Source organism: Larimichthys crocea, chromosome XVI (assembly GCF_000972845.2).
Source record: "Larimichthys crocea isolate SSNF chromosome XVI, L_crocea_2.0, whole genome shotgun sequence".
Lineage (NCBI taxonomy): Eukaryota > Metazoa > Chordata > Actinopteri > Sciaenidae > Larimichthys > Larimichthys crocea.
This window is the reverse complement of record NC_040026.1, coordinates 11916967-11941107: the sequence shown is the minus strand read 5'-3', so window position 1 is coordinate 11941107 and position 24141 is coordinate 11916967. Positions and strand designations below refer to the sequence as shown.

General features: G+C 40.2%; 3 protein-coding genes and 1 non-coding gene across 6 annotated transcripts; 3 read left to right on the top strand and 1 right to left on the bottom strand.

The window, feature by feature from the left end:
* The first annotated feature begins 327 nt into the window (after positions 1 to 327).
* On the top strand, positions 328 to 2920 carry cby1 (chibby 1, beta catenin antagonist). Of its 3 annotated transcripts, none has more exons than XM_019269519.2 (5): positions 328 to 428; positions 1545 to 1643; positions 1811 to 1916; positions 2041 to 2153; positions 2561 to 2920. In XM_019269519.2, the coding sequence occupies exons 1-5, from the start codon at positions 348 to 350 to the stop codon at positions 2639 to 2641; spliced, it is 480 nt and encodes a 159-aa protein (XP_019125064.2). In that variant the 5' UTR covers positions 328 to 347; the 3' UTR covers positions 2642 to 2920. The 3 variants fall into 3 exon arrangements, with proteins under 3 accessions (XP_019125064.2, XP_019125065.1, XP_019125066.1); XM_019269520.2 differs by lacking the exon at positions 328 to 428 and adding an exon at positions 1191 to 1324; XM_019269521.2 differs by lacking the exon at positions 328 to 428 and adding an exon at positions 1224 to 1409.
* On the bottom strand, positions 737 to 809 carry trnar-ccu (transfer RNA arginine (anticodon CCU)). Its single transcript has one exon. It is a non-coding gene; the product is annotated as a tRNA-Arg (tRNA).
* An 802-nt stretch (positions 2921 to 3722) lies between the features above and the next one.
* On the top strand, positions 3723 to 6510 carry pdap1a (pdgfa associated protein 1a). Its single transcript, XM_010730770.3, has 6 exons — positions 3723 to 3926; positions 4714 to 4796; positions 4893 to 4967; positions 5374 to 5498; positions 5613 to 5764; positions 5887 to 6510. The coding sequence occupies exons 1-6, from the start codon at positions 3914 to 3916 to the stop codon at positions 5919 to 5921; spliced, it is 483 nt and encodes a 160-aa protein (XP_010729072.1). The 5' UTR covers positions 3723 to 3913; the 3' UTR covers positions 5922 to 6510.
* Positions 6511 to 9871: 3361 nt separating this feature from the next.
* On the top strand, positions 9872 to 23958 carry sh3bp1 (SH3-domain binding protein 1). Its single transcript, XM_010730771.3, has 18 exons — positions 9872 to 10149; positions 14153 to 14195; positions 14527 to 14631; positions 14721 to 14797; positions 15160 to 15271; positions 15428 to 15504; positions 15576 to 15663; positions 15766 to 15834; positions 15921 to 16011; positions 16115 to 16251; positions 17571 to 17682; positions 18975 to 19056; positions 19142 to 19222; positions 19888 to 20001; positions 20419 to 20516; positions 21156 to 21327; positions 21424 to 21788; positions 23155 to 23958. The coding sequence occupies exons 1-18, from the start codon at positions 10100 to 10102 to the stop codon at positions 23442 to 23444; spliced, it is 2163 nt and encodes a 720-aa protein (XP_010729073.3). The 5' UTR covers positions 9872 to 10099; the 3' UTR covers positions 23445 to 23958.
* Positions 23959 to 24141: the final 183 nt, after the last annotated feature.

The following is a 24141-nucleotide window of genomic DNA, read 5'->3' as shown; positions in this document are numbered from 1 at the left end:
ATAAAACTAGTAAGTGACTTAATATTATATAATAGTGCATTTTCCCTCGTGGGATCAATAAAGTATCTATTCTATACTATATTCATCTTTATAGACTAACACATGGTTCACATTGATTAGTCAGTTGGACATAAACGTAGAAAGTAAATTTACTGCTTTCTCCCAGTAAATATTAGTAAACATTAAGGGACATTTCAAGAGTAATTGCTTAAACATATATTCAGGTGGTATTTTAAGGCAAATTATTATGTCAGATTTGGAAAATAAATACATGTGACTACATGAGTGAATAGAATGGAATGCTTAATATAAAATGTAGCTAGGTGACAGCATGAACTGTTTGCCATATGCTATTGCCGCATAAACAACAGCAGCTGATTTATATTGGAGTTGAACTACTACAACCACACCACAGCATGTATCTGACGGTAAGTTTGCACTGATGCAGCCGATGTGCTGTGTGTACGAACACTTCGAAGCTCTTCTTTTCTATGTCGGCTGTTATCTTAGCCCACTCTCGGTCAGTGATGTTTCTGAATAATTAATCTTATTAAATCGTTGTTTCTATGGTTACTTGTGCGGCGAGGGACGGTGAAATGTGTGTTTCTTTGTGTCGATGAAGCTTGCGTTTTTCGGTTGCTGATACTTTTACTTAATTGAAAAAATCTCTCATCTCCCCATAGTTATTGTCTGAATGATCCACGTATAAGGTGATATTTCAGAGAAAAAGAACGATCACCCCAGATGGGACTCGAACCCACAATCCCTGGCTTAGGAGGCCAGTGCCTTATCCATTAGGCCACTGGGGCTATATAAAGAAAAGGCGGGGTCACAGTCACTTATATCATCAAATCCGTTCTTATTTTTTTTGTGCTCTCATTTGTATATTTTTATATATTTGATTATAGATTTGATTTCTCAACTAATTTCTCTGAATACACAATGTGGGCGTGAATATTACTGTCTGGAAAGGCCAAGTGACGCGATCACCATGGTGATGCGTTTACGTTACATGGACCATTCCATTAGCTCTCCTAAATAGGGATGTTCATATTAACCCGAATGCGAGTTTGACTATAAAAATGTGCACACAACACCATATTTAGAACATTCAAGCGCAGAGTTACACATTAGGAGCCTAAACTCGCTGGTGTTGGCAATCCTTCCTCGCTGTTTTATATTAAAACAGCGCGTTATTTCACAGTGTTGTCTCTTTTAGACAAATGGAACGTTCACACATGCGCAGTAGCAAGCATGGTTTTGTTCGGAGAGAAACTCATTTCAACCACCGCGTTAAGAATTTAAATAAATAGTCTGTATGGAGGTAAATATATGACCTGTTTGTTTTCAGTGACACAACAACTACTAACCCACCTGTGAGGCAGTCGACAGGTTCAATTTAATGTCAGGTATGAGTGGTACGAGTGTTAGCCACCTAGCATTAGCTCAGTAGCGTACCAGTTAGCGACGATAAACACACACAGTGTGGCTCCGCGTCATTGATATCTTTAAAAATATTAATTTGTGTAATATCTTTTACACAGGACCTTAAAAAGTCACTAAAGATGCCGCTCTTTGGAAACGCGTTCAGTCCGAAGAAGACACCGCCTCGTAAATCTGCATCTCTGTCCAGCCTTCACACGGTGAGTTCAGGGTACTTACTTATCCATCAGTAAACTACATTGTTCACTCGATAGGACACACCTTGAGGTTAAAGTGAAGTGAACGGCTTAAAGGACGTGTTTTGACGTGAGCTGAGATGCAGATTGTGTAAAAGGTGTTTATTTGTTTACCTCCTCGTCCTTTTCAGTTGGATCGTTCAACAAGAGAAGTCGAGCTGGGCCTTGAGTATGGACCCCCTGTGATGAACATTGGAGGTCAAAGCTGGAAATTTGAAGAAGGGCAGTGGATAACAGGTAATTACCTGAATTATTATACTTGGACAAGGACGCAGTGCTGTGCATATCTGCTGACCACTGTTGATCTCTGAATGGCCAAACACAAACATTAATCCTTGTTGTTGTTTTTTTGTGCAACCAGAGTCTGGTGGGAATGCCTCTGGTAGGGAATTGCAGCGGCTTAAGAAAAGGAATGTGCAGCTGGAGGAAGAGAACAACCTCCTGAAACTCAAGATTGAAATTCTCCTGGATATGGTAAGAACTGAGCAAATTTGGTTTATGCCCTTACAATAGAGCTGCAACATACTGTATATTTTATATATAGTTTTATATATATATATACATATTGTTCCCAATAGATGATTACTTGTTTAACATATGTTGTTTGTATACCTGGAGTATTGTAACAAAAATAATTGAAAGTATTTCTGAGTCTGAGCTAGGGAAAAAAACTTATGTCATGTGTGAAATTTTTCAGATATCACCTTCCTCAGGCTCCATAACTATAATTGTAACATAGGTTCAGCAGGCTTCCAATACTGTTTGGTTTTGTTATAAATGCTTAATACATTTTAATTATACACTTAACTTCCAGTTCAACGGTTGATCTAACTCAGTGTTAAATAACTGATTTTTATTTTTTTTTAATCTTTGCCTTCTAGTTGACAGAGACGACCGTCGAGTTCCACCTGATGGAGAAAGAAGTGGAAGATATAAAGACTCAACATCGAAGGAAGAAATGACAAAAAAAAAGTGCTCTTGCTTTCTCATAATGAGAAAGTGTTTTTATTAGAAAAGCAGCTGCCGCTGAATCTGATCTAGTGATTTTTTTATTTGTCATGTTTTGCATCTGTTTAATCATTATACATTTAAAACAACTGTGAACCTCTTTGTTCAACACACAGCGTATTTTCTATATCTTTGACATCTGTACGGCTAGTATAAAGCTGACGGTTTCTCTTTAAGAGTTTTTTGTATTTATTGTGTTTTCTATTCAGAATAAAAGTAAAAAATCTATCAAAGGGGAATCAGTTTTTCATTCAGTTTTTACAATATTACTGCTTTTTGAAGTCATACTTTGAAAACTGAGCTTTAGATGAGTGTGGTTTGTCTTTAACTCTGATCACTGATTACAACTCAACAGAGTATTTTGTTAAATATTTTGACTTCTAATCCAGCTCCACGTAATATGTGAACAGCAATAAGATGAGATAGACTGTGTGTGATCCCACACCAGGGAAATTTACTTGTCACAGCAGCTTGTGTACACAAGGTGGATAAGAAATGACTCATAAATAAGAAGTGTAGAGAAACAAGTCATAAGATAGTGTCATATGTAATATAATCAAAAGTCATATATAGAAATAATCATTTGTAAGTTTATTTTGACCTTGCAAACAGTAGTGTAACAAAAAAAACAACACTTTGAGAGAAGATATAATACATCATTACCATGAGATCATGATCATGTGCTATTAATATACCGAGTAGCATCTAGTGTTTGTATCTTTGTGCATCACTAATATATCTTTTATACAATAATATAACCTGATTACATCAATACTATGATTTAATGACCATAGTTCTTCCCCTTGTAGAATGTAGTTTGTTTCAGTGTCTGTGTTTTCGTAAGCATGTAGCTCCCGGACATTTACTTTTCAGTAGCACTGCACATACTAATAAAACCATGCATTAAAAAAATCAATTAGGTGTCCCTGTCAGTGGCAGCTACGGTCTTTTATGAATCGGATGTCTCCTCTTGCTCTGATTGGTTGACGTACACGTCAGTTAAATACTGCAGCGCGCCGATTGGTCGAATGGTTCTAACTGCGCAGGCGCGCGCTGTCGTGAGTGAATGCAGTTGTTTCGACGTTTGCGCAGCCGACAGCGGGAGAGACGAAGTCATCTGTAGCCTTTTCTTCTGGGACTTTAAACCATCGGCTTTGCCTCTACGGCCATCAGATTATCCATCCATATAATACGGGACTTCCCTTGTATAAACATCACTTTTAATAATGCCCCGAGGCGGTGAGTATTATTATTCTTATAGTTCTTGTAACATGCTACATTTTTTTTAGCCGGCTAATCTGAGCTAGCGAGTTGTTAGCCGGAGAATCCCCGTTGAAGTCACACATGCTTAGCTCGTAGCATGCTAACCGGTTAGCAGGGGTGTATTTGCAGGAAAGACAAACAAACACACCGGTGGTTAGTAGCTTTAATGTGTTCACACGGACACAGCTGACTGCCTGTCGGTCTTTTTCAACGTCTGAAACCGCTCTGACGGTTTGAATTGTGGCCGTTTGTGTTTAGCCGCCACTACCATGTGCACCGGAGACGGCTCCGGCTCACCGACACACACTTATCAACACTTCCTCTGACTGCTGCTCGGCTGGGATTGTTAGTACGTACACATACTTCAATACTAATGTTTTGTGAGAGTGTCCTCCAGCTACGTGTTCATGTACACTCACTTGCCATGACGTTTGGCAGTGTGAAGGGAGCCGGCCCTGAGCAAACGTCATAACCTCATCTCTCTCTAACACACACACACACTGTAATAACATGAGACCCACTTATATGTATAACTCTAAATACAGTTCTGAACTGTACTGGAAACTCATCCCAGAGGTGTTTTGTACATAATAACAGCAACAGCTGCATAACACAATGCCATCCAGTATTGCATCACCACAACTTAAGTTTAGGCTTAAGTTTAGACCACTCATCTCAGCATCAAGGGATGAGTATTGAATCATACTCCTTTGTACGGTTGATAGTGAAAATGATTTCTCTCTCTTGTCAACTTGCGTTACAGGGAAAAAGGGCCACAAGGGTCGAGGGAAGCAATTCAGCAACCCCGAAGAGATTGACCGACAGATGAAAGCACAGAGAGAGCTGGTGAGTGAAACGTCGTTTTACAGACAGACACAGAGTTCGAGGTACGAGGTCAGATGTGATCTGAATGCATATATATATGTGTATGTGTGTTAACAGGAGGCAAACGCCGGTGCAGAGAAAGGGAGCGATTCAGACTCGGAGGAAGAGAGCAGCAGCGAAGATGAATCTGACGTGAGTGATGTTCTACGATGTTGTTTTAGCGGTGAAACTACTTGGTCTAACACTTGACGGTAGGAGCTGAACACGATCGTACAGGTTTAGATTTGTCCTTAGTGTTAATCTTTTAGTGGTTGAATGATTTTAGGAATTTACTCCTCTATTGCGCCTGCTTGCCCTCTAAATGTGCAAAAGTTAGTTTTGGCCAGTCATCAGAGGGAATTAAGAAAACACACAATGAACAATGCAACGGCTCTGTTTGAATGTGTGTTTGGATGAATAAACTACACCCAGACAATGACTGGCAGAAGCAGGCGCACAAAAAAATATCTTACCAGCCTCTGGCGATATATAATAGCTTAGCTTTGTTGGTGGGTTTTAGTCTCGCTGATGTTACAAAGATGTTTCTTTTCGCACACAGTCCAGGAAGAGGAGCGGAGTAGAGGGGCTTATAGAGATTGAAAATCCCAACCGTGTGTCTCAGAAAAGCAAGAAGGTGGCCGAAGTAGACGTCACTGCTCCCAGAGAGCTGTCTCGCAGAGAGAGGTGGGTGTTGCACTCAGGAAAATCTGAAATCACGCCCTAGTCACTGACATCAGGCTGTTATTTTTATCACTTTGTCTTATGTGTGTGTGTGTATGTCCTGTTTTTCTCTGTCAGAGAGGAGATAGAGAAGCAGAAATCAAAGGAGCGTTACATGAAGCTCCATCTTGAGGGGAAGACCGACCAGGCCAGGGCCGACCTGGCCAGATTGGCCATTATCAAGAAACAGAGGGAGGAAGCCGCCAAGAAGAGAGACGAACTCAGGAAAGGTGAGAAGACGGTCAACAACAGTTTACACCCCAAACAGCACCGTTAAGTTACACTAAAGCACGCTCTTTCCAACACGCTCTGTGAAACTCAAAGCCTGACACAATCTCTCTGTTTCTGTCAGAAAAAGATGCCGAAGAAGCCAAAGGAAAGCGCTAGTCCTCCATCCGAACGCTTCAACATGCACTTCAGTCTCAGGTGGATGGCAAGAGAAGGAGATCTGGAGGAGGTGGAGATGGAGGAGGAGGAAGAGAACGGGGAGGGGACCAATTCGAGTGGCATCAGATCAGGGGTGCTCCTGAACTCCTGTCCCTCATTTCAAATCAGGAGGGGCGTGGGTCTTCCACGGCAGTGTGGTCAGGACAGGGAAAAACGGGTGGAGCAAAGCGAGATGAAGAGGAATGCAACATTTGGGATGCCTCTAGTTTTCTTTAAAAGTCTTAAAGTGGAGATAATCACAGGTTTTCCAAGTGCTTCACGGCCTCTTCACTCTTCACCACCCACCATGGTTTTAATTCTAAAGCTGCTGAAGTTATAGCTCTTCTTTTTTTTGATTCATATATATTGACAAGGTTACCTAATACAAGTTTACTTAATGACTGGACAGATATTAAAGTGAGCGTGCGCAAAGGATTTCTTTGGTGCTTTACTTTTCCTTCCATTTTTCCGCCTGTTTTGTAAGATGACAAATCAGTGTCAGATGGAGAAAAGAACACTATTCCGAGGATAAACTGATATATAGGAATTATACGATGTAGATTAGTATTTGTGGCTATGTTGCACAAGACATTGGTATAATTTTCTAAAGATTTAAAGAGTTTTCTTTCCACCAATACAAACGTTATTCCAACATTCTGCTTTTTCCATCAGCTTTTAGTTGGTGTCGGTTTTGCCTTATTTGAGAGCCCCTTCAATTTACAGTAGGAAGAGTTAGCTGTCCTCACACCACATCCAGAGAGCAGAAAATATTTAGCTTCTTTTGCTTTTTCTCACTTCAATCATCTTATTGGTATCATTTCAAACGTATTTCAACACGTGTTTTGTACTCACTTCACTTAAAGTACCAGGAATGTTACTTGAATTGCCTATAATAAGCATTTTTAAGTTGTTGAATATCAGTGCCGGTAAGCATTGTCTCAAACTGCCTCAGTAACTGTGGCCTTGCCCTGTTTCTGATGGGATCCTCTGTGGTTCTGTAGGAGGGTCTTTGTTGTGTCTTTGTTGCCTTTTCAAAGTTTACACAAGACCAGTTCACTGTCTTTCTCCTGTAATTAAAGTGCTACAAAGAACCTACGCCGAGTTAGTTTATTGGGTACACATACACGAGTGTATGTGATAAACTGGCGACTCGGCCTCTGGGGGATTTGGACGTGCCTTGATCAGGAGAACAGTATTCCCTATAATATGGAAGTAGCTTCAAGAACAAATGGTTGAAACCACAAAGGGTGAGAAATGTAGCCACAGCGTAAAAATTCCTCAAGTTTTCCATCGTGTATTTGAAGTCATTTTAAAAATAAATTCATTAATAAATAAACGACTGTTGTGTTTTGTATCTAGTGTTCAAATATTGCTGCTTTTTCAGTCGCTCACCTAAAGCAGCTGTCGTTTATAGTTATTCATTTTGTTCAGTGTTTAGTTGTCAGATCCAGAATCAATTCACAATAGACTCGTTTGTCCTAATGATGCCATTTATTTAAAGCAAACAGGGTGTTTGATCGCTCTGTGCATTTTGCTGTTCTCGCCACTAGACTGCAGCATCTAACAGACCACAGGTTTAGTACAACCTCCACATAAAACATCTGTGTGCAGTTCTTCATGCACTGCCAACATTTAATGGAATTAAACTTTGGATGCTATTTTTGAGAAAATCCAAAGTGAAAGTTTATACAGAGGATTAGATGTCAACATGAAGCACACATGAGGATTTACTAACCTCAAAACTTGGTACTAGGAGATGCCAGGTGTTTTATCTGTCTGCAGAGCCTTGCTTCAGGCTGTACCGTTTACTGAAATGTTTCAGGGTTGAGATTGCAGGTGAGCTCCTCCCTCTGCAAACATGCAGTGTTAAACCTTGCACACTTGAGGAGAATCAAAGTGTTCGATATGAAATACATGTACAGTAACTAACGTAATCGTATTACAGACTACATACATAGTACAGCACAAACATGAAATAAAACAATCCAAGACATTTTAAGTTAATCTTTATGAAATGTTATTCTGTGATCCTCCTCACATACTTGTATTTTTAATACTGTATGTGCAGTGTAATGTGAGGGTGGCAAACTACAAGATGTGTTTCAAGGTAAATGTAGAAACCAAATGAGAAAAAATCTATTATTGTATTATAGGTGATTTATTTCTAGTTCAGACTTTATTTCCAGTGTCTGTTTTACTTTCATAAAGCCATTCAGTTACTGGTTTATTTCATAATGCCATGTTATCCCATAGTCTTTATTTGTTAATCAGTTATGTGATTGGCTGTTCAAAGCAACAACCAATCACACAACTGATTCTGCAAAGTTTCAAGCAGCACACAGGTGTGCTTAATAACAGGTACAATGGCTCAGTTCCATTAGGTGAAATGCGAGTTTCCTGCTAAGACATGTCAGAATGTCTGCTGTGCAATCAGTCCTTTGTGAATTATGGTGAAAAGAATCAGGATGAGATAACCTTTCTTTTTTACTGAATCAACAAGATAGCTCCAGCAGGCACCCATAACCAACCTCCAGCACACTCCAGTGGACAAAGGCAGGCATCTGTCTTCTAAGCCTGAAAACAAAGTCCCAAACACTGGCGCTGAGACAGCCTCTAGCTGCAGGGGGAGCTCTCTACGTCTTCACTCCTTGATACACCATTGAAGAACCAGAAGGAGGACGTCAGCCTGGCCCATAACCACAGCCAAATGCCTGTTCTCAGCCATCCTCCTGTGTCCACAAATCTTTGGGTACAGGGAGGGACACTGTGGCTCAGGAGGTATGATCGATTAGATCCCCGGCTAGTCTATGGTTTGCTCCCAAAACTGATGAGCAGTTTGCACCTTGCATGGCAGCCAATGAAGTGTATGAATGCACGTGGATGAGATATGTAGTGTAAAAGTGCTTTGAGTGGTCACTGGAAGTCACAGTTGAGGTTATGCCTGGACGCAGATGAGAGACGTGTGGTTCACCATAGTTTATAATCATCCATTGCAGCAAGAATAAAGACGTTTAATAGAGGAGTCACTGTTAATAGAATCTCTCTAGTCCCAGCCAGGAACAGGGATGTGGCCTTGGGCACGGGTCACACCTCCCTCCCTTGGTCTGGTGCTCCAACAGAGTAACAAGGGCTCAGGGGAAGATATCCCTGCTTGGGCCCTCTGGAACAAGCTGGAGGTTGGTTATGGGATTTGTGTTGAGACCGGTCCCTGAGAAAACCTTTCCTGGAATTATGAGATAAGTTGTAAATTCAGAAAAACAGAGCAGAAATGTATGAATGTAGTTTGTTTAACAAGTTCGACTTAGCACAAAAGTGTGTTAATATGTCAGTGTTGTGTTTAGAGCCTGTTTCCACTGGCAACAATTGCAGGAAAAATAACGACTTAAAAGTCAACAAATACATATTGAAATCAAAATGATTTTCAGATCATTTCCAGTTTTAAAAAAAAGATACAGTGACATTAAGCACTGCTCATAGTTTCCTCTTTGGGTCTTTTCACATCCCTTTAACTCTTAAACACATATTGTCAGAATTTACAGAAGTACACACCAACCACAACCTGCCAGGAGGACAGTTTAAGAGTGAATGACTCCAGTTACAAGCAGACCTGTTGCACAAAACTGCACAAATTATGATTTAAATTATTTATTAGATGTCAATCTACTTTCCATGAGTGTTAAATAAATGATTTACCCTCTCATACAGTTTGAGGAAGTAGTTCTTTCTTTAAAACTGAATATGAAACAAATGTTGGTTAGGATTTTGTCATTATAATCTCAGAAAACACCAAATCACACACAAAAAAAGCATCGTTACACACTAATCTCTATGTGTGACAATCTAAGCTGATGAAAAAAATCCCCCCCCACGGCCGACACTTCATCTGTGCAACTTCCTCACTCACTAGTTTGTGTGAGATGTGACTTAAGAGCGCGCTCTTGAAACAAGAACAAAAACTGACGGCTCAGACACGCACACGTAGAAAAACACCACACAGAGAAGCTTCTGTCCCTGATGAAGTAACACAGCAGGACCCTGCATGGTGTGGACGTCTTTTTTTTTGTGAAGCAGGATATCTTGTGAGGCTGAGCCGGACTGAAAAGGTCAGGTAGAAAAGCTGGTTAGACTTCACTGCCAGCATGCTCCGGCAGTCTCTGAGCATCCTGAAGCAGTTTGGCTCTCTGGCAAAGTAAGTGCTTTGATCTGATATATGTCTCCACTGATACTCTGTGTCACGTTGAAACTGTGATAAACACATGCTGAGGCTCTCACACTCACATGTACACTGAACTCAGGGGTTTTCGAGATGTTGTGTGAATCCAAAAGTGTCATTATTTTTGATGTAGGACAGGAATTTGGTCTTGTGATTCAACATGTGACCATGTCAGGGTGGAAAATTATATTTTTAAGGATTTAAATTTTGTGTCACTGTGTAACTTTTAAAACAAGAAAGCTTCCTCTTGTAAATGAAAGTTCAATTGATAAGCAATTTACTGTGACACATTACATCTGGTCTGGTATGACCAATAGCTTATGGTAACTAATGTCAGCTCTAGATATTGCTGTAACTATGACTATGACTGTACTCATGCCACCATTACACTTTATCATTTACCCCCTTCCCGTTAATTGTCACTTCCTAGCTACAGTCACTTTAAAGCTCCTTCTGTGAATCTACATCACAGTTTTAAGGTGGATCATTTCACTTCTAAAAACTTTAACAAACCTTATGCTATTTCCTTGAAATCCACTATGAACTTTCACTGAGTGCCTCATAACCTGCTATACTGGAGAGTTTTTTTTTTTTTTCATCTCGGCGCCAGATTCTGCTCTGAAGAAATGTTGCATTCTGCTTTTGTTTCCAGCTTCTCGTTTTCGGCACTTGCAATTGCCGTGTTGAAAAAGTGTGTAAAAGCTGGCATGCACACAGTTGCTGGTTCCTCTTTTAGGTGAATCATGCTGTTTGGGCTTTGAGGGAAACCTCATGCTCTTTCACATGCGAAAGCCAGAGAGAGATTCAGTACACGCCTCAGCGGACACAGTCGAGTTTGTGGTGTATGTTGGCTACACACATGAAGGCAGGGTGTGTCTAAGCGGAGGTTGAAAATCTGTTGTGGCATCTCTTCGAGAGAAACAAAACTTTGAGAAATAAAATATGTTCCTTGATGTGCTAAACAGGTTGAAATACCTCTGATCTGGAACATTTGTGCATACAGGTGAGAGTGACTAACATAAATGAGTAGGTGATGAAATCACACCTCAATCGGGTTTTCTTGGAACAAACTTTCCTGCAGCAGGGTGTAGGTGTGTGTTTGTGTGCAGGCCATGCTGCCTCTATACCTCTGACGCACTCTGGTTTAATAATAATAAACCTACACAGTGTGCATCTGCAGCAGAACAGCGCAGGCTTTAACCACAACAGCTCAACTCTTCACCCAGTTCTCAGTTCTGACTCTGCGACCTACAACGCACGTCCAAAAATAAAACAAATGCACATGCCTAGACTCCTTACATGTACTGTACCCTGTGTATGCTTAGATTAGTGTTATACATCAGTGTATCACTTATTTTTCACTTCTTTATGCCACTGTGGTCAGACCGTAACCTCCATTACATCTGTGCTGAACAAAATACACATACACACACACTGAGGGAATTTTCTATTCTAGTACACATATGGAAGTTACACAGGATCAAGCATACCTTGAGGTCACTGTATGGATAGTGTTAAATCTTAAAATTGTTATGGAGAGACTGACTTCACTAGGTGAGATTCGGAGCAGCTGTATGTTTGTGTTTAGGAAAGCAGACACTATTCTGATTGTTACTATAGTGACTGAGGTCAGAGGATAGGGCTGTCTCACTGCTTCAGCACAACAGATAGGTACATAATGTAGAAGCCTCTACAGAGTCAGATAAAGTCAGACCATTAGACTGTAGATGCAATAAGTATGATCATTTAGGGACATCGAGTAGTTGTGTCCAATGACAGTATAAAGAATGCACAGAGTGCTACACACACACTAACTACATAGCTGACGTGCAAAATTAATTCATCAGACAATAACTGAACTATTACTGTGCAATAACTCTACTCCTACCTCTCTCTCCTTCCCTTTCTCAAAACTGTGCACCACATCCCACCCCCAATCATGACCTTGTTTTGCACTAATATTGCACTAATATTTATTTATTTATTCATTACCAGGTCACGCATTTTACCAGTATGACATTTTTTCTATTTTTATGACATTTTACTACCTGATGTTTTGAAAGACAGTTGAGTGAATGTATGTATGTATGCAGGGCATGTGCAATGACTGATAGGCTGGATGTGTTGTTTTTGTGCAGTGTGTGTATGTGCTATGCGTTTTTTTGATATGTTGATTTTGTGTAATGTGTTACATGTATATGCTGCTGGACACCTTAATTTCCTTCGGGATCAATAAAGTATCTCTATCTATCTATCTATCTATCTATCTATCTATCTATCTATCTATCTATCTATCTATCTATCTATCTATCTATCTATCTATCTATCTATCTATCGTGTTGGATGTGCAGTTTCTTCTGCCTCCCAGTTTGCAGAAGAAACTGTAGCTTTGAGCCTTAATCATCCGAACAGGTGAATTAAAGGAAACAGTTGTCATGAACAGGAAAATTAGCTATGACCAAAACTGTTGCCTGAATCAGGTTGTAAACATGTTTATTCCTGCTGTGCAGTTGGGCGTTTTAATATGGCTGCTTATGGAGATTGACTCTCTTCTGCAACCTGTCTCAAGCAGCTGCTCGAGGAATTACAGTTTTTAGCACTTATGCATTGGCTTCATTTCCCAGCATGGGGGGCTTGTGTCTCTTTGTGTCACTATACTAAGGGCAAATCAATAAGCCTGAGAGGACAGCTTCTTCAGAATTGAGGCGACATGATGGAACAACAAGCGTATTGATTAATCCTCCATTCTCCCTGATTCAATTTTAATAATCCTTTCATTAGGCATCTTAGGCTCCTGTGCACTTTCTCTTCACTCTCTGAACCGATGGTTGATTTCTCTACAACACACGCCACCACAACACTTCTATTTTCCTAAGAAAGCATGCAGTACGTCTGTTCACATGCTCTGATGTCATTTTACTCTTTGTGGATGAATTAAAAAGAAAAGTTGAAATGAGAGTCAGAGAGAAAAAAAAAAAAAGGGAACCGGACAGTGGTTCAAACACATCGGGGGAATTCTCCTCTTTGTGTCAAACATCAGATGTCAGGTTCACAGGGGGAAGTAAGAAGCTGCTACACTTTGGAGGTGCTCAAGCTTATCTAACCTCTTTGCGAACTGGGTTGGGCTTCCTTTTGTTGTGACACAAGCCTGAAGGTGTTCTGAAAGATGCAGAGGATTTTGTTTTGTTTCTCTCGAATGTGCACCATAGCAAAGGTGCAAGAGGTTTTTTTTTTTTTTTTTTTTGCTGTTTCACCTCCTCCCTCCTCTCACAGAGTTGGTACTGAACTAAAACCACAGCTGCAGCCCTCACGCTCCAGGTTTAGATTGTTGGCTGACCTAAAAATGTCCTCATTGTGAAGCAGCAGATATATCAAGAGCTCGTAAATGTTAAACTACAGACCCTCTGCAGTGGTTTTTATGTTATATATGTATTTATTTATTTTATATCATTATATATATCATCTCAGTATTATCTGCCTTCTTACAGACTGTCCCACTAACAAATGAAGGCAGCACAGTAGTTTTACTGTTTTGTTTTTCAAAATGTAATATAGTAACCACCACCATTTTTATAAATGATGTTATGACAGAGTTTAGCATTTTGGAAAGCATACTTTTTTGCTTTCTTGCTGAGAGTTAGTGATTGATACACATCTGTACATTAAATATAAAGTTGACACCAGTATCCAGTTCACTTATTTCAGCAAAAGAGTTATTTTTGTTGAGATTAAACAAACAAGATATAAAGTGTTGGATTTGTAGGTGGTTATCTGAGTGGTGTCAAGCATTTGCTAGAGTTTTTGCTTTCTTTGGCTTTAGAGTATTAAGATAGGCACTTTTCACAAAGACAAATACGTTTAAATTACAGCCCTAAATAATAATAAAAGGACATTCAAATATCAAAATTGTAGTTGAATATTTAGTTTGTCTGAATGTTACCTGTATGTTCATTAACCAACACAACAAACACTTCTGCAGGTCACAAGATGCCTCTGAACTTCTACACGAGGACCTGGTTGTGGTGAGAAATTCTGTTTCATATTTTCTATAATTGACTTATTATTCACAAACGACTGCTTTATACATTACTTTATAGCTTCAGCTGCATTTGATTATATTTTAATTCAAACTTTATTGTTCCACGAGATTTAGAAGACACACCCACTTAAATTCAGCTATCAAGTCATTGCACATGTCATATATATACATATTTTACGCCGTTTTTTTTTAAAGTTGATGACCAGAAGTTGGACTCATTGATAAACATCTCCACAGAGTTTCATGTACCTCAGACACTAACATGTACACAAGCTTTTCTGCTGGTTAACTGGTCACATTGTTTCTGAATGAAGGTGGACCAGCGAGTGGAACCAGCCAAGAAGGCGGCTCAGGTCCTATACAAGAAGCTGCAGGGCTGCATGCAGAGTCAACCAGGACTGGAGGCCGAAAAACGGATGGTACGGAAACTACTACATTCATTAGAAAAAAGTCAGATACACATTGAATTGTCTGGTGGACGGTGTTACATCTACTTCCGTCTCCACAGAAAAAGCTCCCCCTGATGCTGCTGTCCATCAGCATGGCCGAGAGCCTCAAAGACTTTGATGCAGAGTCCTCTATCAGGTGACAGGTTTGATCCTCTGCAGTCATCCATCCATCCTCCGTGCTCTTGACTTGAACTCTTAATAACAGCCTTTATGACTGCTGTCATGTGTAAACCTCATGACTTTAGCAGAGTGGTTTTCAGTTCTGGATAAAATAGAAAGAGGATCCAATATACTTCCCACAACTTGTGACTATTCAGGTGTTTTATTTATAGTTTTGTGACTCTGTTAAGGTAGCTACTGATATATATATATTTTCACCTTGTTGCAAGTTCTCTGCACTGTGCAAAGAGCCTCCTGTGTTTGTGGTTGATGGTTTCCTTCAAAAACATTTTCTGACCTCCATCTGAAAAAATATATGTGTGTGTGTGTGTGTGGCAGGAAGGTGTTGGAGATGTGCTGTTTCATGGAGAAGATGTTGGCCAACATGCTGGCAGACTTTGAGATGAAAGTGGAGAAGACAGTTCTGGAGCCGCTCAACAAGCTCAGTGAGGTGAGAGTGAGGTCTATGTGTGAACAGAAGCTAAAATAAACCATCTGATCGCAGCTCTTCATATGACCACAGCTGCTTTACATCGTGTAAATGCATGCCAGAACATGAGCACAGTTTATAAAGAGAGAAATGTTTCTGTTTTTTTTTTTCCTTTAGGAGGATTTACCAGAGATTCTCAAGAACAAGAAGCAGTTTGCAAAGCTCAGGACAGATTGGAACAATGCGAGGAGCAGGTGAGTTACAGAGCCTCGGTCAGCGCTACATTTCTCCACTGTCAAAAAAGCTAACACCACATTTTCCACAGGAGCCAAGCCAGCACTGGTCCCCAGGCGAAGCAAGATGTGCTCAGGGAGGAAGTGGAAGAAGCTTGGAGGAAGTTGGAGAACATCAAGGTACGCGTGTTTGCTTTTACAACCACCTGACCTGCAGCAAGTATCTGAATCTGAAATCATTAGGATAGCCTTGACCTCTGACCTCTGTGTTTTTCTCTCTAGGACCAGTACTCTGCAGATCTGTATCACTTTGCAACTAAGGAAGACGACTACGCTAACTACTTTATCCGTGTGAGTTGCAGTCGCAAACTAAATGTTATTTTGCACAAAACCGCGTTTAACTACCCCATCTCCTTCTTTCGTTTCTCTGACTATAGCTTCTCGAGCTACAGGCAGAGTACCACAAAAATTCACACGAGTTTCTGAATAAGAACATCAGCGAACTCAAAGAGAATCACAGTCAGAAAGGTGCCGTGACTTTGCACCAGCCTGTGCACTCATTTACTGCACTGTTATTGCAGTATTTCATCTGTTCTCACTTCCACTGTGTACTTGTTATCTTATTTTGCAGGGCCACCGCTAAGCCTCTCTAACCATAAGGTCTACGGGGAGCCTCTGCTCTCTCATCTATTTGAAAGCAACAGGGATATCGCTGTGCCCATCCAGGAGTGTATTCACATGCTGCTGAGAACGGGCATGAGAGAGGAGGTAGGGCTGACGAGATGAGACTACAGGGTTCACAGTGATTCTGCTTAACCTTGTAGTTTACTCCATCACAAAGCACCTACAGGGAGATGTATTAAAGACAAAAGTTCTTGTGGGCCATAAGTCAGTCCTCAGGAAAACTTCATGGCTTAAATATCCACCCTTCCACATGTACAGCTTTAACACATTTGCACACATGCACATGTAAACTCACCCACATAACCACAAACCACATGCCTCCATGTATTTCATGACACGTCAGAAGAGTCAAGGCTGTTTACAATTTAGTAGAATTTGACGTTTCCAACATTGATCTATGTTTTTGGTTTTTTTACTTGCTAAAAAAACTTGCTAAAAAGTCCTGCAGCAGTAGTTCAGTAGTATATGAGCCTTTGTGAATGCCATTTCATTATAAACTCAGTTTGGGGCAGTCCAAAATATGTGGAGGTGATTTGCCTCAAATGAACCACATTATCTCCAACACATCAGATGCATATTATGTAGGACTTTAGTGTTTACTTTGAGATTATCAGATTTTTCTCTTTTCTCTTAAAACCCAGTTTGAAGATATACGTCTGGGCATTGTACTTAAAGAAATGTCTAGAACATTTTGACTGCATTTATTTGAATGAAATGTCAGTCTGAAAACAAGTATACAGATGTTAATAAATGTTAATAAATGCTAATGTCAGCATGCTAAGAAGACGTATAACACAAACACAAAGAACAGCTGTGTCTGTGGACACTGGACACTGGACAAAGTTAAATAAGGACCGTAACATTTATACATGTGTAGTTCACTGTGTAAACTGTGTACCTCCTGGTGTAGCGTGTAGAGTGTCTAACATCTACCGCCTTTTCTTCTTCTTCTTCTGCTCCCACGAAGAATTAAAACTGGGTCCATTCGAGTCAAACTTACATTTGTGTATTGTGGTATCCACCACAACCTCTTCAGCCGTAGCAGCTTCTGACGCCACTATTTTCACAGTGTCGGTGGTTCCACACTCAACTAACATATAATACGCAGCATTTCGATGAACAACTGTCACACTCATGTTCTCAAAATAGCAAGTCTAAGTATGGAAATATGTGTGACTGACTACTAAAAAAGTGTATTAGTATTATGTAGACTTTTGTATGCAGCATATGTAATCTTTTGCAAACTGTTAATGGACTGTTAATTGTCACGTGCATGGCTCTGGTTTTTTGGTTTCAGCCTTTATTTGCATCTGGTCTATGACTTAAACACCACTAGACCTGGTCTTGGAATTGACTTGAACTCGGCACGGCTGGTGTTGACTTCAGCTCTTTTTGTCCCTCAGGGTCTGTTTCGTCTGGCAGCAGCAGCCTCAGTGGTGAAGAGGCTGAAGACCTGTTTGGATCAAGAAACGGTTGACCACAGCGAGTTCAGCATGGACCCTCATGCTGTGGCCGGTAAATGATGTGCCCATTTCTTTTTCTTTTTTTATTTCCTTTTAGTGGAGTTTGAGTTTCTGTTGTTGCCAATGTGACTTTCGCGACCCATTCTAACTACCCACTTCCTCTTCTGTTACCTCCAAAAACAGCCCCTGTCGCAGCTTCCAGTAATGTTAAATGCATGACTTCTGCATGCGAGAGAATTTTTAGAAGAGTAATGTAAGACTGGCATAGGTGAACAGTGAGAGAGAAAACAGCCAATATCAGGGTTTACTGATTACTATTATATATCTATATTAGGGCTGTCAATCGATTAAAAAAAATTAACTAATTAATCGCAAAAATTTCTCTAATTAATCGCGATTAATCTATCAATAAATGTATCAATAAATTAAATGCATTTTTCTGAGACTGAAGCTTATAATGAATATTTATTTATGTAAAATGATCAAATTAATGTAGAATAAACACAGAGAAAGTATATTTAAATTCATTCATTTTATTGGCTTGAGGTGCACATATGCACAGTGCAAATAAAAAAAAGCCAGAATGAGGAAATATACTGACGAGTGTCACACTCCTGTAGTGTTAGTGTAGACTGGGTGTTTTGCTTTGAGGTGATATGTTAAAGTCCTGTTACTTCTGTGGAATTTAAATTTGGCTTTGCAAACTGTGCAAATTGCCTTGTTTTTGTCCAACGAGCCATCGGGCAACTTTTTAAAATGAAATGTTCCCCCTAAAAGTTCGTCCTTATCCATCTTTCCGCCATAGACTCTCCTTTAGTTAGGATAGATCTAGACCATAATCACAGACTCTCCTTTAGTTAGGATAGATCATAGACATATACATAGATGCCTCATTGAGCAGGTTGGTCCGTTGCTGCGTTACGTTACCGTGTCCGCCATATTGGATGTGGCAGATCTGCCTGTAAACTAATACAAGCAGGGCCGGTTTTAGCTATGGGCAATGTGGGCGACCGCGCAGTCGCAGTCTCCGTAGGGGCTTTAAGTTAATGCCTCTTATACACCCGTTCCACACAAACACACTCATATATCTGGGAAACAGAGCTCTACTTTGCCACATCCAAAATGGCGGCCGCCACCGGAAGTAAACAAAACCGCGTTAATTGCGTTAATTTTTTTTAACGCGTTAATTCTTTAAAATTAATCGACAAAATTAACGCGTTAATTTTGACAGCACTAATCTATATATTAATATAACACAAGAATGTGCAGTAATTAGGTTAATATATGACTTCAGCTTGTTTAACTGCAACTTGTGATGATTTGTCTCTGAATGTGTCGTGACAGGTGCTTTGAAATGTTACCTGCGAGAGCTTCCTGAACCTCTAATGACCTTTGAACTCTACAATGACTGGTTTAAAGCTGCAGGGTGCGTTAAACATCTACACTATTTATCTCTCATTTTTCCTGTGCTTTTCAAGCCTGTTTCTTGAGTTTCATCTCTTTCCTCACAGGGAAAAAGACCTGACAGAGAAACTGGAGCAGTTCAAAGTACTTCTGAAGAAACTGCCACCTGAAAACTACAACAACCTCAGGTGTTTACGCATTGTTTTCATGTGGTTATCTCAACATTATTTAACACATATGAATGAACTATACTGACTGTTTCCTGCACCTTGAGGTTGACATTTTGTGTTTGGTGCTACTGTAATTGGCATTGGTTGCATGTTAACACTACAAACTAACGCTGTGTCTCAATGCGGATACTTCCGTTAGTACGCCTCTATACTGTGACTCTGTGTACAATATGTACTTCTTGGCGTAGTGCGCTAATTTCAGCAGCTTCATATTGTCTCAATTCGAGTACAACCATTGTGTACTTAATATATTTAATATATTTTGCCACTTGTTCTTCTTTTTCACCAAATTTCACCAGGGTGGAGCATTAGCACAAACTTTTGACTGCACAAATATAAACATAAAACATATGTACAACTTGCATTTGTATGTTACGGTATTCACCACAACCACTTCAGCTCCAGCAGCTTCCTTGACCGCCATTTTTACAATGCTGCTGGTCCCTCCCCTTTCATTACGTAGCCAAAAATGGTGACCACTGAGGGTGAGAAGTGCGAAGCGTTCCATACTCAACTTTTTGAGTGTTACGAGCATTTAGCTCAAAGCAGTATTGTTTTATACTCCTTTAACTTCATCCCTTTGACCTGACTCTATTTGTTTATTTCCACTTTCTTCCTGTCAGGTACCTGGTCCAGTTCCTGTCTCTGTTGTCTGAGCAGCAGGCTGTAAACAAAATGACACCCAGTAACATTGCCATCGTCCTGGGGCCAAACCTGCTCTGGCCGAGAGCCGAAGGGTATGCAGTGACCACATCAATCACCATTGAGCATTCACACACATCCCTCGTCCAGCCTGCTCTTCCTCTTTCATCATCTTTGTGTTCTAATAACAGTAATAGGGATGAGCATTGGTGACATATTTCATCAACCAGAACAGCTGGTCACATGAAACTAAACCGCAAGATCCTTTTGGCAGACAACCAGCAAAGGATGGTTTTCTAGGCTAACGCTATTTTTGCACTCTGATGATGATTTTCGTGCATTGAATGCAGGAAGAGACTGCAACAATACTCTCAGTGGTTAAAGAGTTGGTTGACAACTGGTGGAATTTTGAACAAAAAACTACATGATGACTCTTTCTCTCTAACTCTGAAGAACAGAATTAATATTCTGAAGTCTGAACTCATATCTTCTGTACGTCTCTGCCTCTTTAGGGAAGCTGCTCTGTTTGACATGGCATCAGCTTCTTCAGTCCAAGTGGTGACGGTCATTGAGCCTCTTATTCAGTACAGCTCCAGCCTCTTCCCCGAAGGTACACAAACACGGACATGGACCCTCTTTATGTGACGGCAGCATTCAGTCTATAAAGGGTTTATTACAACTTTGATACTTCTTTAGTGGATTTTGTTCTCAAAGCAAATAAGATAACTGTACTTGTGCATAATTGTGTAACTTGTACTTTTCCAATTCCAGTAACTGCTAAAACTTAAGAATATGGCGGCATCATTACAACATCAAAAAATAGCTGTAAGATCCTATTGACACATTGTGAATATATTAGTTGTTAATAACAACAACAAACCATTGACGGTACTTTAGCTCCTTATGCAGGGTGCTGCTGCAGACACTCTTGCAACTGCAAATTTGACCTTTATTTGGAGTTAAAACTGAAAGTCAATGCACCCATTGCAGAGGTAATGCAGTCGGGGTGGTTTTAGTTTTTAAAATAAGATCCAGCTTACATCTCATCATTTGACTGCTCCTGTTTCTCACCCGATTTGACTTTTTGTTATCAATGTCAGACTTCAAGTACAATTATTTTATTACCAATATGAATGATGGCCAAAAGCTATATACAACCTATAATAAGCTAGACCTATTAGGAATTCATGTCTATTTGAAGTAGCACTGATAATTTGTATGTATTTTCACATTGTTCTGTTTTGGTCAGATATATCCTTTGAGATCCCAGAACTGCCCGAGATCCCTGACGGGACCCTGTCGGCTCCTGTTGCCCAATCTCTGATCTCAGAAAAGGAGAAACTGAGCAGAACAGTCTCCTCCTCATCGTCTACAGCCTCCTCCTGCTCCTCTTTTCACCTCTCTCTCTCAAAGACAAACAGGTACCACTCTGTACAAACTGTATTCATGCTGCAGCCTCAAAGAGATGACCTCATGGACCTAAATTACATTAACCATTGTCTACTTTCCTCCATCAGCACAGCCTCTCAGGACAGTGGTGGTTTCTTCCTTGTGAAATCTGGCTCTCTGAGTCGCAGCACCTCCACTTGGGCCAGCCCTGTAGCTGATACTACAACACTTCAAAACATAACAACCAGCAGCTCGTACTCCCTCGACCCCAGCCCCACTGTGGCCCCCAACACTTCTGCTGCTGCCTTAAGCACGCCAGAAAACCAGGGCCCAGCTCCGCTTCCTAAATCAACAGGACCAATAGCGCCAAACCCAGGTCAGATGAAGAGTCCCACTCAGAAGCAGTCCACGGATCAGGGCCAGCTGGAGCCAATTTTGGAGGCACCGCCAGACTCTCCCAGAGCATTTGTGAAGATCACTTCACCGTATAAACGTAAGTCAAACTCAACTCGAAACTTGTTGAGTAACAAGGAGCAAGCCAGTTCCTAGTTTGGTCTAAGCTTCAAAAACACAGTTGTAATGCAAAACAATAGTGTCTTTTCAACCTTACTGGCTGGTAGATGCAGACTTTCTGTTTGAAGCATGAAGACGAAGATCGTCATAACAAGTAATATTAGTATTACCCCTTTAAGTGGCCCTACAGTATGTTCCTATAGCAATAGCAGCCCCTTCGTTCATTGTTGTTCTGGGGCTGAGGGCATGTCTCATTATTTATATGACTCTATTGTGTAATGTCCTGATCAGATTATTTGCTTCCACCCTTTTCCTCTCTCAAAGTCAAAGTGGTGGCTTGTTGGGTCAAGCTGACAGAGAGAAAATAAATTTACTGCTCATGTTGTAACAACCAGGAAGTAGACAGGAAACAGGAAGTCTTACACCAATGACCAAAATATCAGTCTCAACAGTCATGCGTCATCGCTCACATTGTTGTAACTGCCTCACTGGCGGGTTGAGGATAAAATGCTTTCCCTTATTTTTCCGTCTTCTCATCCTGATATGTTTGTCTGACCACAGAACTAATTCCCATGACAAACTCTTTAAAAAAAAAACTTTTTCTACTTAGCAGCCAGTCAGACAGATGTTAGACTTCCTTCCTTCAACTTTGTGGCTGTCTAAATGCTGATAAACATTTAAAACACAGACTGATAAAGACTGACAATCAGATTGGGTAATACATCATATTTTCGTCCTGAGTTTCTATAAGAATATCAAAAGTATGTAGACACTTATCACATTGGACTGTATTAACTATATTTATCACTGTTTTCATACTATTTACATGTAAAATATTAAAAACACATTGATACCAAATTCTTTAATGAAATCATTCTGTTTGGCTGATTTAAGTATTATTATTATTATTATTTAGTTTCATGTCAAATAGGCTGCCTCTAATATTTGCACAATGTCTTTAAAGTTTCAGTAAATTCACAAAATTTCAAACTGTTTGCTGCTTTAACAGCTGTCACTGTGGCCACATGTGACAAGTATAGGATAAGCATGCAAGTAATGCATTATAAAAGCTTCGTAATCGATGCCAGTTACACAGAAATATTGTTTGAAAAGTTAGCTAACGTTAGCTACTGTAAACTACTGGTTATAACAGACCAAGTAAGACTTTTGAATTCAACTTTTCATTTTGAGGAAGATAATAGTTTCTATTTCAGCATAGTCTGGTTTCATGATCCTCAATCACACGGATAATCTGTGTTGTGGATGACGATGTGAATTTTCTTAAATTGGTTGCTCTCAGGTTCTCTTCCTTATAATCGCACTGTCTTCTTTTTCTCATCCTACAGCAAAAAGATCTTTCAACATGAACAAACCTATCCAACCAAACGAGCAGTTGGCAGTTCAGTTCTCTAAACCCAGACCACCAGGACCTCCGGGACCTCCGGGACCTCCCAAACTCCAGGCCTCTCCAATCCCCACCATAGCGGACAAAAAGGCCCCGCCGGTACCCGCACCCCGAACTCAGTCCATCATCAAAAAGCCGCCGCCGAAAAAGGCTGGACTCAAAGCCCCAAACTGCCCCCCACCACTTCCTCCACTATCACAGGCAAAGGAGGTTCCAACTATAGCACAGTGAGAAAAATGACATATGTGTCATTCTTTAATGGTGTGAGTTAGCTAACCTCTGAAAGAGGAACTCTGTGTTTGTTTGTTTGTTTGTTAAACTCTGGTAGTTTAACCTGATAGTTGTGATGTACAGATGTACTCCAGGACCCTGTGAAATCACTTTTGGGTGTGGTTACAAGCGCAACAAAACATACTGACCACGTCAAACCACACATTTAAGTAAGGCTGGATCTGAAACAGGGTTGGCATTTTCAACCAGAGAGGTCTGCTGTTAAGTTACACTTTAAACATGCAAGTACCTTTAATGTAGCTTTAAATAAATTTGCATTGTTCAATATTGTCAATATGTGCTGTTCAGTATCTTCCAGGACTCATTTTAAATTTTTTAAAAAGTGTTGCCGCTTTGTTAAGTTCTTGGTCCGCCAATGTTTCTGTAACCAATATCATTTATTTATTCTTTAGTTACTGATGTCCTATATTTTCTAAGTCTTGCTGGTCAGAAACAATAAATGAATCCAACGCAGGTTGCCAGTTGTGGTGTTTTTAGGTGGATTTCTCCATAAATCTACAAAATAATAGTATGCATGTGAGCTAATTATGCATGAGAAAATTACTGACCCTTAAGGCAGACCCAAAGTTTACTTTTTCAGTTAAATGTTACTCCACCTAAAGTCCATCTTTCACACAGGAGGGCAACTGAGGCGTGA

Bases quoted from the DNA above. Each gene is read 5' to 3' on its own strand.
- cby1 (XM_019269519.2), top strand. From the start codon at position 348: ATGCTATTGCCGCATAAACAACAGCAGCTGATTTATATTGGAGTTGAA. The intron at 1,644-1,810 runs GTGAGTTCAGGG...CGTCCTTTTCAG, and splicing joins CTCTGTCCAGCCTTCACACG to TTGGATCGTTCAACAAGAGA. The intron at 2,154-2,560 runs GTAAGAACTGAG...TTTGCCTTCTAG, and splicing joins TTGAAATTCTCCTGGATATG to TTGACAGAGACGACCGTCGA.
- pdap1a (XM_010730770.3), top strand. The intron at 5,499-5,612 runs GTGGGTGTTGCA...TTTCTCTGTCAG, and splicing joins GAGCTGTCTCGCAGAGAGAG to AGAGGAGATAGAGAAGCAGA. The intron at 5,765-5,886 runs GTGAGAAGACGG...TGTTTCTGTCAG, and splicing joins GAGAGACGAACTCAGGAAAG to AAAAAGATGCCGAAGAAGCC.
- sh3bp1 (XM_010730771.3), top strand. From the start codon at position 10,100: ATGCTCCGGCAGTCTCTGAGCATCCTGAAGCAGTTTGGCTCTCTGGCA. The intron at 15,505-15,575 runs GTGAGTTACAGA...CATTTTCCACAG, and splicing joins TGGAACAATGCGAGGAGCAG to GAGCCAAGCCAGCACTGGTC. The intron at 16,252-17,570 runs GTAGGGCTGACG...TTTGTCCCTCAG, and splicing joins GAACGGGCATGAGAGAGGAG to GGTCTGTTTCGTCTGGCAGC.